General features: G+C 39.9%; 1 protein-coding gene across 1 annotated transcript; it reads left to right on the top strand.

Moving 5' to 3' along the window:
• Nucleotides 1-2064: 2064 nt before the first annotated feature.
• LOC134619205 (leukemia inhibitory factor receptor-like) lies at nt 2065-12872 on the top strand. Its single transcript, XM_063464978.1, has 17 exons — nt 2065-2258; nt 3498-3649; nt 3741-3891; nt 3979-4239; nt 4756-4882; nt 5737-5882; nt 5964-6109; nt 6208-6361; nt 6446-6507; nt 6792-7014; nt 7428-7607; nt 7688-7789; nt 7869-8027; nt 9415-9543; nt 9639-9732; nt 9808-9874; nt 10714-12872. The coding sequence occupies exons 1-17, from the start codon at nt 2195-2197 to the stop codon at nt 11179-11181; spliced, it is 2685 nt and encodes an 894-aa protein (XP_063321048.1). The 5' UTR covers nt 2065-2194; the 3' UTR covers nt 11182-12872.
• Nucleotides 12873-12979: the final 107 nt, after the last annotated feature.

Here is a 12979-nt window from a genome sequence, read left to right as displayed (position 1 = left end):
TGACATTCACTTGAGCTCCAGTATCCAGCTTGACTTTCATGAGTGTGTCATTCACTTTGAGTGTCATTATCCAATCCTTTTCACCTGTCTTATTGTCTGTCACTGCAGCTACATAGAGTTCCTCTGTGTCTTCTTCATCCACAGTATGGACTGTACTTTGTTTTGGGATTTGAGCTTTGCAGCACCTAGCATAATGGTTATTTTTGTTACAATTATTGCATCTTTTCCCATATGCTGGACATGTTTTAGGAGGATGTTGCATTCCGCAGCGACCACAGTCTTTTCTTTTCTGTCCCTGTTTGCTGGCGATTTCAATTGCAGTTTCATTTCAGCAGCAGCACTCTCCTTTTTGACTCTGTGTGTGTTCTTATTCACAGCATCCACTCTGCAGCTGTCACTAAGCAGTTCTTTAGCTTGTGCCCTCACTGTTTCAGCTGCTCTGCACAGTGTTAATGCTTTTTCCAGGTCAAGATTTTCCTCTCTCAGTAGCCTCTCTCTCAGACCGTTATCTGGAATCCCGCACACAAGTCTGTCTTTTATCAAAGAGTCTGTCAGTCCTCCAAATTCACATGTTTTACTCCTGCTCTGCAGCTCTGTGACATACTGATCTATTGTCTCCCCTGTCTTCTGTACACATGTGAAAAATCTGTGCCTCTCAAATGTCACATTTCTCTTAGGTATGCAGTAAGACTCAAACTTCTCCATTATTTTATTCAGCTTCATTCCGTCACCATCAGTAAATGTGAAGTTATTATAGACTTCCAGTGCCTCATCACCCACTATATGCAAAAACACTGACGCTTGCTTTTTATCACTTGCCTCGTCAAGTCCAATTGCTGATAGGTACAACGTGAAACGTTGCTTAAATCTTCTCCAATTTTCAGCCACATTTCCAGTCAACTGAAGAATCGGTGGTGGGTGTAAGCCGTCCATGCTCACGTCGCTAGGTCCCTTTTCTCTCCCTCGGCGAGTTAGCTACACTACGTTCACTGCTAAGCTGATCTGTCGGTACTGCTATGTTGTAGTCCGTTACCTTTCTTCAAGTCCATCTTCTGACACCATGTCTTGTTTCTTTATGTTGTTGTGGATTCTCAAGAATGACACCATTACTTGAAGAGAAGGTATTTTATCGAACTGTGGTTCACATGTAAACAAAGCTTCGCCATCACAGTCTGCTCAGAGGTAACTCCCTCTCGCTATCTAGCTCCCCCTACAGTCTAGGAGTATTAACAACATAAAACATGATACTAGGCAAATAAGGATTTGCTGTTATCATTACAGGAGGCACAGGAAAACACACAGGAAAACGGACGGAGAGAAGCAGACGAACCAGCAACGAGGACGAGGTAACACACACTATAAATACACACACCAGGAATCAAGACATCACAGCTGACGAGGCAGGGGAAACGTAAACAGAACGCACTGACATCAGACAAAGACCTTCAAAGTAAAACAGGAAACACATACACGTAATGACACAGACTCTAAAACGCAGACTCGACACAGGAATACACGGGCAGAGAAGAATAAACACTAAACTGAGGAAGAACAGAACCAAAATCACAATAATAGAAAACACAAAACGCTGGGTCAAAAGGACCCAGGATCATGACAATGGTAGGCCTAAAAAAGACAGCATGTGAACTGTATCTGTAAGTTATTGTCTTTAAGAAGTCTGAGGTATGAAAATTAGACAATAACTGGTCTGAAAATCAGAGCCAGCAGGTCCTGTCATTGTGCCAAGTTTGGAATTATCATGTTTTTCAGAATCTGATGGCTGATTTTTCTCTGCTTTTCTGGAGCACCTAAGCATGTCTGAGCTCGCTGCTGTGAGTCACAGTTACGAGAACACAACTGCTCCATTTCCTGTGGTGGGGTCCACATGGATTTCATAATCAAATGGATTTCCATAGTGTATATGTGAAGGGAGGGAGGCTACAGGGAGTAACTTGACACCAACACTGGGACTCTTCTCTGTTTGAGTCTTTGTTCTCGGATTCTTCAAATAAAACCTGAACTTCCTCATGAACATGCTTTTGTTTCTATGAAAGAAGCCTCAGGAATCTGCTTTTTAACCACTCTGACGAGCTGATGTTTATCGCCACAACTACTCGGCTGAATTCATGAAGGTTTTTCCTATCTAAATAAACAAACAGCTCTAAACAAGAGGATTATCAGGATTATTATTATCATGATCACATGGTTGTTATTGCTCTCACTCTTCAGAGAAAGCACACAAGATGGACTAGAAGATGGTGAGTATGTCATCTTCTAACCTCTGTGACAATCTGTAGGTACGAAAAGTATCTGATATTTCTAGTAAAGAAGTCTCTGTTTCAGATGCCATGTTTCAGCTGCCTCAGTGAGTAAAGGCTGTAGTTGTGCATATATTATATTTTTTTATGTGCAGATTTTTACTGGTCATAAAACAAACAAATACAGTGCGAGTCAGCAAGATAAAGTTACAGCATGCGAGGGTGGAGGTGTGGTCATAGGTGGCCCAAGAACTCATTTTCGTGGATGTGAAAGGACGTGTGCATCATTTCTTTTTAAACATTTTTTGTGTGTGTATAAATGATACTGTTTTCTTAATTCCTATTCTGAATCAAATGGATAATTCAAGTTTGTTTCACATAAATGTTCAAAGTTTGCAATTTTAGAAGCAAGGTCATTGTGACTAGCAGACTGGTGCAGACAAGTCTGCGAGCTATCTGCTAGGCTTTACCTCCACTAATTTGCGTGGGGCATTTTTAATGCAAATATCTGACAAATAATATTGCTTGCTGTGTGGTTAATTCTATTGATAGAATTCAAAAAATCTGTTTCAGCTTTATAGAGCAAAATATTAGTGTATTAGTGTATTATTCAGAAATATATAACAGACATGCATGTGTGGACACATATGTTCACTGGGGCTCTAAAAAAACAAAAACACAAGATGTCAATGATTTTATGAAGTGGCTTTGAAAAAAGACTTTACAAACCAGCAGCGCATCATCTTTGCCCTTAAATCACACATCAGTTAGCTGTACAACATCACATGACTGCACAGTGGCTTTTTCTTTTTCATCTTGCTTTTTATAAACATAATCAGTACAGAAAATCACCAACTCCATTCCCCATAACTCAAGTGTTTCCTCGCTATTCTTCATCAGTCAAGTCTAAAAGTAGAGCAGAGCTTTCAAATGTCTACTTAGTAAGTTGTTTTTATATTTACTTTTAGGTTCTCCCAAAACAAGATACAGGCACCACGGTTTAACCACTGATTTTGGACTCTGCATTTTTAAGCCTCAGTGTTTTAGTGTCCTAGTCTCCCCATCTGGCAGATATAATGGACCTGCCTATAATACTATACTTGTTCATGACAATGGTTGTGTCTGCCCCAGAGGCCTTAACAAAATATCAGTAAGTAGGGGCCTGTGTCTGTGTCCTGAGTCACGAATTGTTCAGTGTTCCACTTTAACCATACAATATCCTGTGGTCACTTCCTTTAGGTGTGTTGCATTGTGGACCTCAGAATGTGACTCTTGTCCACAACAATCAGACACTCCTGTTAAAGTGGGAAGATGACCCTTCTTGCTCTGTGATGCGAGATGGGCTCGTGTACGAGCTGCAGCTTCTCATAGCAGACAAACCTGTACACAATGTAAGAGATTATTATGGGTAACTATAATCCTTACTTTTGTAGTCCCCAAACAAAGAACTGTTACTCTAATTTGTTTATGATAATGTTGTAGGATGAAGTTGTTGTGGCACCTGCACAGATAGGATCTACTCATTCCTGGAAATGGACTTCCCATTTACCATCGCGGTGTGCTCGCCCTTCAGTCCGGCTCAGGTCCCAATACAACAACCAATCAAGCACATGGATGCAGAAGACGCTACCTGGTTAATATTGAGTTCAGATCATTTGATCTTTTCATCATTCTTCAACATTTTACAGTCTTGTTTATTCTTATCACTGTGCTTTTTCAGACCAGGGTGAAATACTGGTTCTCCCAAAAGAACAAATGTTCGAGGTGGGCAGCACAGCCACATTCTGCTGCATGGTGCCAGATGGGGAAAGTATTAAAACAATGTTTCTACTCAACTATAAAGGCTCTAATGTAACGACAACAAAGATCAGTGAACATGTGCACTCCCTGACTGTTCACCTGGACCAACAATCAGAAAACTGGAGGGATGTAATATGTGAAACAACCAAAGGAAAAAACACAGCCAGTTTTCATGCCGGATGTAAGTATGACACAAAGAGCAGAATAGAATTATCCTTTAATTGTCCCACAAGGGGAAATTTGGTTGTATCAGCAGTAAAAACACACACATACAAACAGAACAGGACACAGAACAGAAACACAATTTTTACGTATTTAAATCATGGACAATAGTTACCAAAGCAGAGTACTGTACAGTTATTAAAAATAGAGTACAGATAAGTGGCAAACCCAAGTAAAGTACTGAGAAAAAGGAAATACTGTACACACAACACAGGCCAGGAAGCTTTTGATAGCCTTTTTGTCTTAATAAACAAAACCCTCACTTAAAAACTGTATTTTGTATTTACTGTTTTTGTCTTTGTCTATTGTTAACATTTGTTTGATGATTTGAAACATTTAAATTTGGCACAATGAGGCCAAATCCTTTTTTACAGCATTGTAGCATTTGAGGGTGGTTTGTGGTTTTGTCAAATGTATTTTGTAATTAAATGCTGGTTCTTCTTTTTTGTTTTCTTGGTATTTTGCATAAATTTAGACCCCCCTAGTGACAGTAGTCTTCAGTGTGAAACCCAGGATCTGGAATCCATCAATTGTTTTTGGAATATAACAAGGAAAACAGAGGATGTTGAAGAAGTAAGAAGAAAATACCTGCTCCAGGAAAGGTGAAATGAAATACACAACACCTCTGATGTAACAATGAGCTCCAGTATGGGAGTAAAGAAAGGCTCTAAGGATCTGAGTCTCAAAATAAGTAAATAAAATGTAATCTGACTACTGATTACAGCTTAAGGTTTAATGGGTCAAGGCATGACAAAAACTCATTTGCAGCACATGACACATTACACTCTTTCATTACTTATTTAACAAAAATAAAGTTCTCAGTTGTTCTTACAGTGAACCACACAATCCACACAAGTACTTCGAAAAATAGTCTTTCCCATAAACTTCCAGTTGGTTCACTCTTCTATAACAATGCGCAGTATGAATCAGCGCTATTATACAGTCACTCCCTGCTTTAGATGTAAATGTCTTTGTTGTACTAGATTTAATTTAATTTTCTCTTTCTGAATAATTGATGAAGCAACCTCTGTTGGAGTAGTGAGGTAGAGGGTAATATCAGAATGGCCACAGTTGGGACCACTGAAAATCTCTTATGTTCATAGTATGTATGTTATGTACAGTCCAAAATGCACAAACATCGGTTAGTTTGTCTTTTTCTTTTTCTCTCACTGTGAAAGCTAATGGGCTAAATGGATACTACGCTCAGGCATAGTAGTATAGAGTACTGCATCATACTTTGTGGTAAACAGAGAAGCCAACAGAAGCCTTTGTGGTAAAGACTTAAGTTACTAATGCTTTTGCATTACAGCATTGGGAAAATGCTCACAAAACCTGCCGGTGGAGGCTGGTGAGAGAAAGGGCCTTTATTTGCTTCCATAAAAAAATTAGCAGTCTTGCTGGGTTCCTCGATTTTTTTGTTGTTAATATTTAAGCAGTGTATATTTTTACATTTTAGCCCATGCAACATTGGACCAATGCATCAATTGGGTAAATGCTCGCAAAAAGTGGAGCTGGATGCTGCTGAGAGGAACTGGACCTTAACAGTTACTAATCCTCTGGGAAAGCTCGAGCTCCATGACAGGGCAGACCTGACCAAAAGAGGTAAAACTTTGGAAAAAATGAGGGGAAAATGACTGTTTTTAATGCTTAAGATCAGCTGATTGTTGTGATCTCTTGTTTTAGTGCACATGGTCGCTCCAGACAAAGTGACAGCTTCAACTGTGAACCCCAGAAACATCAGTCTGAAATGGAGCTGGACTGTGAAGAAGTACAGTAATCTCAACCTCACATGCCAAGTAGATGTCAGTGATGGAAACTCTAATACCAAAGTGAGTAGATTAAAAAGGAAGCTAAGGTATTGGCTTTTCAAAGTAAAAGTCTTCACTGAAGTCAGCTAATATAATGTTTGTCTTTGCAATGTTTCTAGACTGAAAACTTTGGAGTTGGCCTCACAGCTGCAGTTATCAAGGACTTGATACCACACTGGGACTATGACGTGAGGGTCCGATGTGGAACAGCGCAGCATTTCTGGAAATGGGGTGACTGGAGCAAAAGTGTCAAAATCCGCACAAAGGGTGATGGTAAGTGTTTTTTGTTTTTTTTAAGAGAAGAGACTTAAAAAAATTGTGAATGTAACAGATGTTGTTTGTCTGGTTGCACCACAGTTCCAGATGCTCTTGATGTGTGGATGAAGGTGAAGGAAGATCAGACTGTAATGTCCTGGAAGGTGAGTCCAAGTTGCCTTTTACAAGGCTTTTATGACGCCTCTTGGTGAGGTCTACATCTGGAAACTGACTTACATTTGGAGCCAGCCTCAAGTGGTCATTAGAGAAACTAGAGCTTTTGGTACTTGCATGTTGGATTAATTTGTTGCCTCACAACTTGATGCAATAAAAAATATCTTTAATAAAACTATTTGAAAAAATATCAGTGCAACAACTTATACAGTTAGAAAGTGATGTTTCAGAGGACACTGTTACCATTTCAGGTCTTGATGTTACTTTTCCACAGATGCCATTGGCCAATCAGAGCCATGGAGAAATCTTTGACTACAAAGTGGCCTGGGCAATGACCAAAGACAAAAATCAACCAAACCAAACCAATGTGTCCAGAAGCAATCACAGTCTTACACTCACGCTGGACCCCAGTGAGGAGTACATGGTCACCGTCACGGCTAGAAACATAAACGGCAGCTCATCCCCATCAACCATCATCATCCCCCACCGCAATCTAGGTATGAAGCTAACAGAGCACCACACATTACAGATAAGCTCACTTTGATTTCCATTTGGGGAAGAGGTTTGATTTTATCTAATCTGTGCAGATGCCTGTAAGCAAAGGGTTTTCCAAACTAATGCAGAAATGGAATAGCAGTTTTCATGATCACATGATTGAGATTATAGTTATTATAAGTATACAAATTTGTAATTGTTGTGTTTATACTCTATATATCCAAGTCATGAAGAGTATATACATTTGGACACATTTTATTGGTGTGCGAAGGGAAGCCAAATGCCTTAAAAGTGCATTCAACTGCTTTCAAAACCCATGAAAAATTTTCAAGGTTTAACTATATCTACTGATTTAACCTCTTCATTTTTTACATGGAGTATGTTGTAAAATCTAATTTTAAAGAGTATTTTTCAGATAAATCCGAGGTGAAGACCTCCTGGATCAATGGCAGCAATGGTAGCTTCTTCCTGTCCTGGCCTGTTAGTCCTAACACCAGCTGTGGCTACATAGTGGACTGGTGTCCAGTCTTCGGTAAATGCTACTTCGAGTGGATGAAAGTGCCTCCCAACAGAACTAATACCACAATTTTTTCAAGTACGTCCTCATCTTTGCCTACAAAACTGTTGCAGATCATATTTGCATCTGTTTCAGCACAGCTCCTTTTGTTATTCCAGAGAACTTTGAAGATGGTCGGAGATACCTGCTGTCCATATACGCCTGCACTGAGGGAGCTCCGGTGCTACTACAGAGAAGGGAGGGCTACATCAGAGAGACCAGTAAGACTGATTCAGTGATTTCTCACAAAATGTGATGGTTCAATCAGCAGTGTATTTTATGCATGTCACATCTTTCCAGAAATAGAAGGCGAGCTCTTTAAACTCAAATACAAACAGGAAGACTCGGCTGTTGAGGTATCCTGGGAGCCCATATCTCTGGAAAAGCAGACTGCTTCCATCCATGGATATATTCTCTACTACCAGGACAAGAGCGGGAACATTTTTAACGTGAGCACAGGTACAGTGTGACAGGGAGACTTAACAAATGGATATAATGCCCCCTTGTGGTGCAAGTTTAAAAGAAACCAAGTCCCCCTTTTTTGTGGTGCCAGTCTGTAGATTTAAGCAAAGTATGATTGCAGTTGGATAAATTGAAAAAGAATTATAACAGTTAATGAGGAGGGGGGGTGACACAAAAAAGTTTTAATAATTATGCTCTTAGCCAAATCCTTTTTTTCTTTTTTGCACACTTAACTGCAATATTTTGCTGAGTTTGTTTATAAATGTATCACTGGCACTAGTAGGATGGCACACTTAAAGCCTTTACACACTGGACGCTCAAAGGTTGTGTAAATATTTTGTGTTGTTACGGCCGGTCTAGGGGAGCCAACCGTAACGAGAGGAATGATCCACCCCCAGCTCGACCCCAAGCAGCACATAACACCATAAATTAAAATAAGAAATCGTTTATTTACAACAATGAAACAAAAATGGGTTTCACAGGAGTCACTCAAGCTTCGGGGTGGACCCACGCCAAAATAACAAACTAAAGGAAACAAACTCAGAGGAGCGCTTACCTAGCCCCAAAGAAACATAACCAAACGACAGTCACGTTACTAACAAAACATGAGAGAACTGTGCCCAACTGAAAAGGCGATCCACCCCTACTTCCTCCTGGATTCTCAAAACATCACAGGGCACGTCGCAGCCCAAGCTGGTTGGGGTAAAACCGAGGATGGACTACGCCTCCAGATCATCATCCAATCCAGGCAGTGTGATCTAAATATTTATCAGATTTAACTAATACTTAATATAGTTGTTCTTACCAACAACGTAATTTTGCTCGATGAATTTATGGCATTTCTTTTTTTGAACATTGAAACATTTTTCTGATTCTGTGGATGCAAAGATACAGATCTGACCAATTAGACCACTGCATTTAGTGCGCTGTAGCTCAAAACAAATATCACACTGTGATCCTTAAGTATGTTCAAATGTGGCTGTGATACAACCTCTTGGTTTAAACCAGAATCTTTCCTTCTTTTTCTTGTTCAAAGTTCAGGACCAGCTATCATCACTTAATGTTTTCATTGCTTTCACAGTGTGATTTTTTTAAGGACAGATTTTTCAGAAAAACACAAAGCTTTCTGTGTGTATATACACAACACGAGTTCGCATCTGAAATATTTAGAATTTTGGGCCGTTTTCTTGTAAAGCACTTGTTGTTTAATGGCCTTTAATCACACTATTAAGTTTCTCTACTGATAACAAAGTCCTGGTTTTGTTTCTCCGCACACAAAGATTAGCTTGTGACTTAGATAAATAAAGTTAGTCTCCAGTGTGGCCTGATGATCTTAAAGACGTATTTATGTTGTAACAATGGCGGTCACTCTGTGTTGATTTAGTTGATCCTGAAGCCACCAGCCTCACTGCAAAGAACCTGAACATCAGTAGGTACACCTTCACGGTGACAGCATCAACAGCATTTGGACTTTGTGGTAATTCATCCATCAGTGTCACCTTGAATTCCCCGGGTAGGTAAATTATTTCCCCATACGGACTATTTTTTTTTAGTAAGACATTTGTCATTTTCTTTGATTTACTCGATGCGGTTCATTGTTTTCACCAGCTGATAACTTGATAATGCTGACCTTGATATCCCTGGGAGCAGTTTTTCTTATTCTGTCTGTCAGCATAATCATCTGCTACAGACACTGGGCATGGTAAGCAATGGACATTAATTTTTTGCTTCCAATCATTGTCCGGCATTTATTTTATTGCATTTTTTCTCCCAACAGCATCAAGGACAAAGTTTGTCCTCCAATCCCGAAACCAGTGCTGACTGAAAAGTGGCTGACATCACCAGTAAGTTTTTTTTGGTTACTAAATCTAACCAATTAGTTTCTGGTGCCAAACTTAACTTCAACTTAACCCCCAGATGTATTTTAGATGTAAACTTGGGCGCATTAACAGGGCATTCAAATGTTTGCACACTGACTCACTTTAGAGCCATTTGAATTGTTTTGTACATTATAGCACTGGCTATCTAATGTATGGTGACCAACCGTCCTGTTTTCCCCGGATATGTCTACATTCTGCCCGGGGCGTCCGGGGGGATTTTCGTGAATGATAAAAATGTCCGGGTTTTCCTATAGTCCAACAGAGGACCCGTGTGTGTGATGTCATCCCCGAACTGCTGCTTTATGAGCGCAGACGGGACAGACAGCGCGCAGCAACGCGCCTAATGATGTTTAAAAGATCCCAAAGCGCAAGTGCATCTTTTCAGACGAACTGCAAAAGAAATTTCCCTCGTACCGACCCAGTACTGGTAATTTTTCTTATGCAGATGAGGCATTATTTCTATAACATTATTTAATTCCAGAGACTTTAAAGTTATATTTTTGCACTTGTTGACTTGTAAAAGCCTATGTGACATATTTTATTTCGCAATTCATTAATCGCACAGAAAAGGCATCGTTTAAATATGTTAAATATGTTTCTTTAAGGAAGTGCTTCATGACTGAGCCAAGTGCCCTCTTTTTTGGAAATCAAAATATGGTCACCCCAAGCTAATCCTAAATCTGTCCACTACACATTTGTACTATTCAGTTATTTATTGGTTTCCTTGTATAGTGCATCATCATAATCGATATGGATCCAGATGTCTTTCCTGTGAATGTGAGGTCATTTTCTCTGTTTTTCAGGATGAACATACCGTTCGTCATCTTCCCTTTGATCAGAGTCACTACAATGAGGTCTTGGATGTTCCTGAACTACATGATCAATTCAGACCACCACAGCCTGTTGTTGGCCAGGACTACATGCCTTTTGCCTTCTCTCAGACTCCCAAAGGTTACTACAACAAGCCTCTGAAGAAACTCCAGCCATGCCTTACTTTACCCACTACAGGTCTTACATCTCAGCCAGGCTTGCCATCTTTTCCAATTAATGATGTATTTCCTAACCCTTCATATAACCTGATAGTACAGGGTGAGGACCAGCAGTCACAATCACATCCCGAGATCCAGGAGGGGATGCCTATAATTGATAGTGAATACCAGCCACAGAGTCCTGAAGAGAGCTTTACCACAGCTGAGTTAGAGGAGGAACCAGACAGTCCCGTTTCCTGTGTGTCCACGTACATTTTGTTACCACAGAAAACTTCCAAATAGCGGCTGCATGTGTGAACATATTTAAGCCTTGCACACGTACTTGAAGCAACCTTAACTACTGCATAGAAAACACAAGCTGTCCTCATCCACACAGTGACCTGGTAGGTGTTCAAAGGAGCTCTACTGTCTTCATGTTTAGCTTCAATTAAAAGCATGCAATACATTTTAGTTCAGTTTTATACATTGGTGGTGTTGTGGTGCAGTGGTGCTTGTTAGCACTGTCACCTTGTTGCAGGAAGGTTGTGTGTTCAAATAATCTGTCAACCATTTCTCACGAGAGGAAAATGTGTGACTCCTTACTGGTTATAGCTGTGTCACTTTGGCCAGCGGTCAGTTGTGGAGTCAAACAGACGACAGCAGGCTAGAATAAAACGTAACACCAACACACTAACCAACCCCTATAACTGCAGCTGACTTCCTTTTATACTCTACTTGCTTCAGGTGAGACCACCCAGATTTGGGGTAAGAAACAAATGAAAAAAATAAACATCCACATAAACAAATACCGAACCAAAATATAATACAAAGAAGACATATTTACACACAAACTCCAATAACTGCTTCAACAACATTTGTGCAGCATTTATTCAGTGATGTATATTGGAAACACCCTAACCTAAACTCCCCTATTGTGGCACATTGGTTTACTCCAGAAGCTCATAAGCTGGTGATTGTTGCTTTTACTGATTTGTTGCACATCCTGCTGAGGAAGCAACCAGGAAAAGTTGAGGACTGCTAACACACACCAACCCCCTTTTATCTTTCTTTTTTAATAGCAATCACTCATACACTGATAAAAATACAGGTAACTGTAATGGAATCCCTGGTCTGCATTACAGGCTGGTTGGAGTGGCTAATGGAAGTCACTAGGGTGAAATTGGTAACAACAAGCTATACAGTGCTGCATCGAAAATCTTGCTATTGCAGGTTGCCAGTAGTTTGCATGGAAGATACTGCCTTGCCTGCAAACACTCAATAAGTACCCTATGAGCTCAAGAGAAACTGTGAAAAGTGTGATGCTAAAAAGTGACTCTTTGCCTTCAAAGTAAAAGTTGTGCCTTACATTGCAAACAACACATTTCCAACTGTGTAACTTTTACTTTGAAGAGTAGAGCAAATATGTTTTTAGACAAGTCAATATCTTCCATGCAAACCGCAGGTGACTGCAGCACTCTGCTGTCTACCTGGGTTTACAGAAACCTGTCAGTGAATACACATTTCTCCCTGTCATCCAGAGATTTCCATGAGGTCCCCACTTGGCCTCTAGAACAGTCTAAAGTCTGCTTTTTGTTCATTTTGTTTGTTTGTTGGACAATTAAAAGCCAACGGTGTAAATAAAGAAAATGTATCTAGAAATTCCACTCAGACATTTGAGAAAAGCCTTTCTAAAGCCTGATTTGTTTTCCTGTGAATCCTGTGAAGTCTGTACAAATGTCAGCTGTTTGCATTTTCAATTTAGTGCTGTTGTCTGAATCAGACTGCCATCACCACAGAAACTGAGCTGATCATGTCGGAGCGAAGAGAAAATGAACAATAGAGGATCTCAGAACTGACAGACTGATTCATGTGTGTTTTATGTATTTATGAGTGCCCTACCTTATTGAAAAAATGTGAAAAGTTCCATGTAGCTTTGAGAGGTCTTTGCTGTTGATCTGTGTTTATGAGAACCAAGAAATTACGATCGATTCAGTGCTGTAAACCAATAAAACAAGAAGCTTCAAGAGTGTTTTAATGTGATTTGATTTTGCCTGGTTACCTTCAAAGAGTTTTGGTTTAGAGAGAAACGTGAAAGCACCAT

This window comes from Pelmatolapia mariae, linkage group LG20 (assembly GCF_036321145.2).
Source record: "Pelmatolapia mariae isolate MD_Pm_ZW linkage group LG20, Pm_UMD_F_2, whole genome shotgun sequence".
NCBI lineage: Eukaryota > Metazoa > Chordata > Actinopteri > Cichliformes > Cichlidae > Pelmatolapia > Pelmatolapia mariae.
The sequence above is the reverse complement of the archived record's forward strand: the minus strand, read 5'-3'. Positions and strand labels throughout refer to the sequence as shown.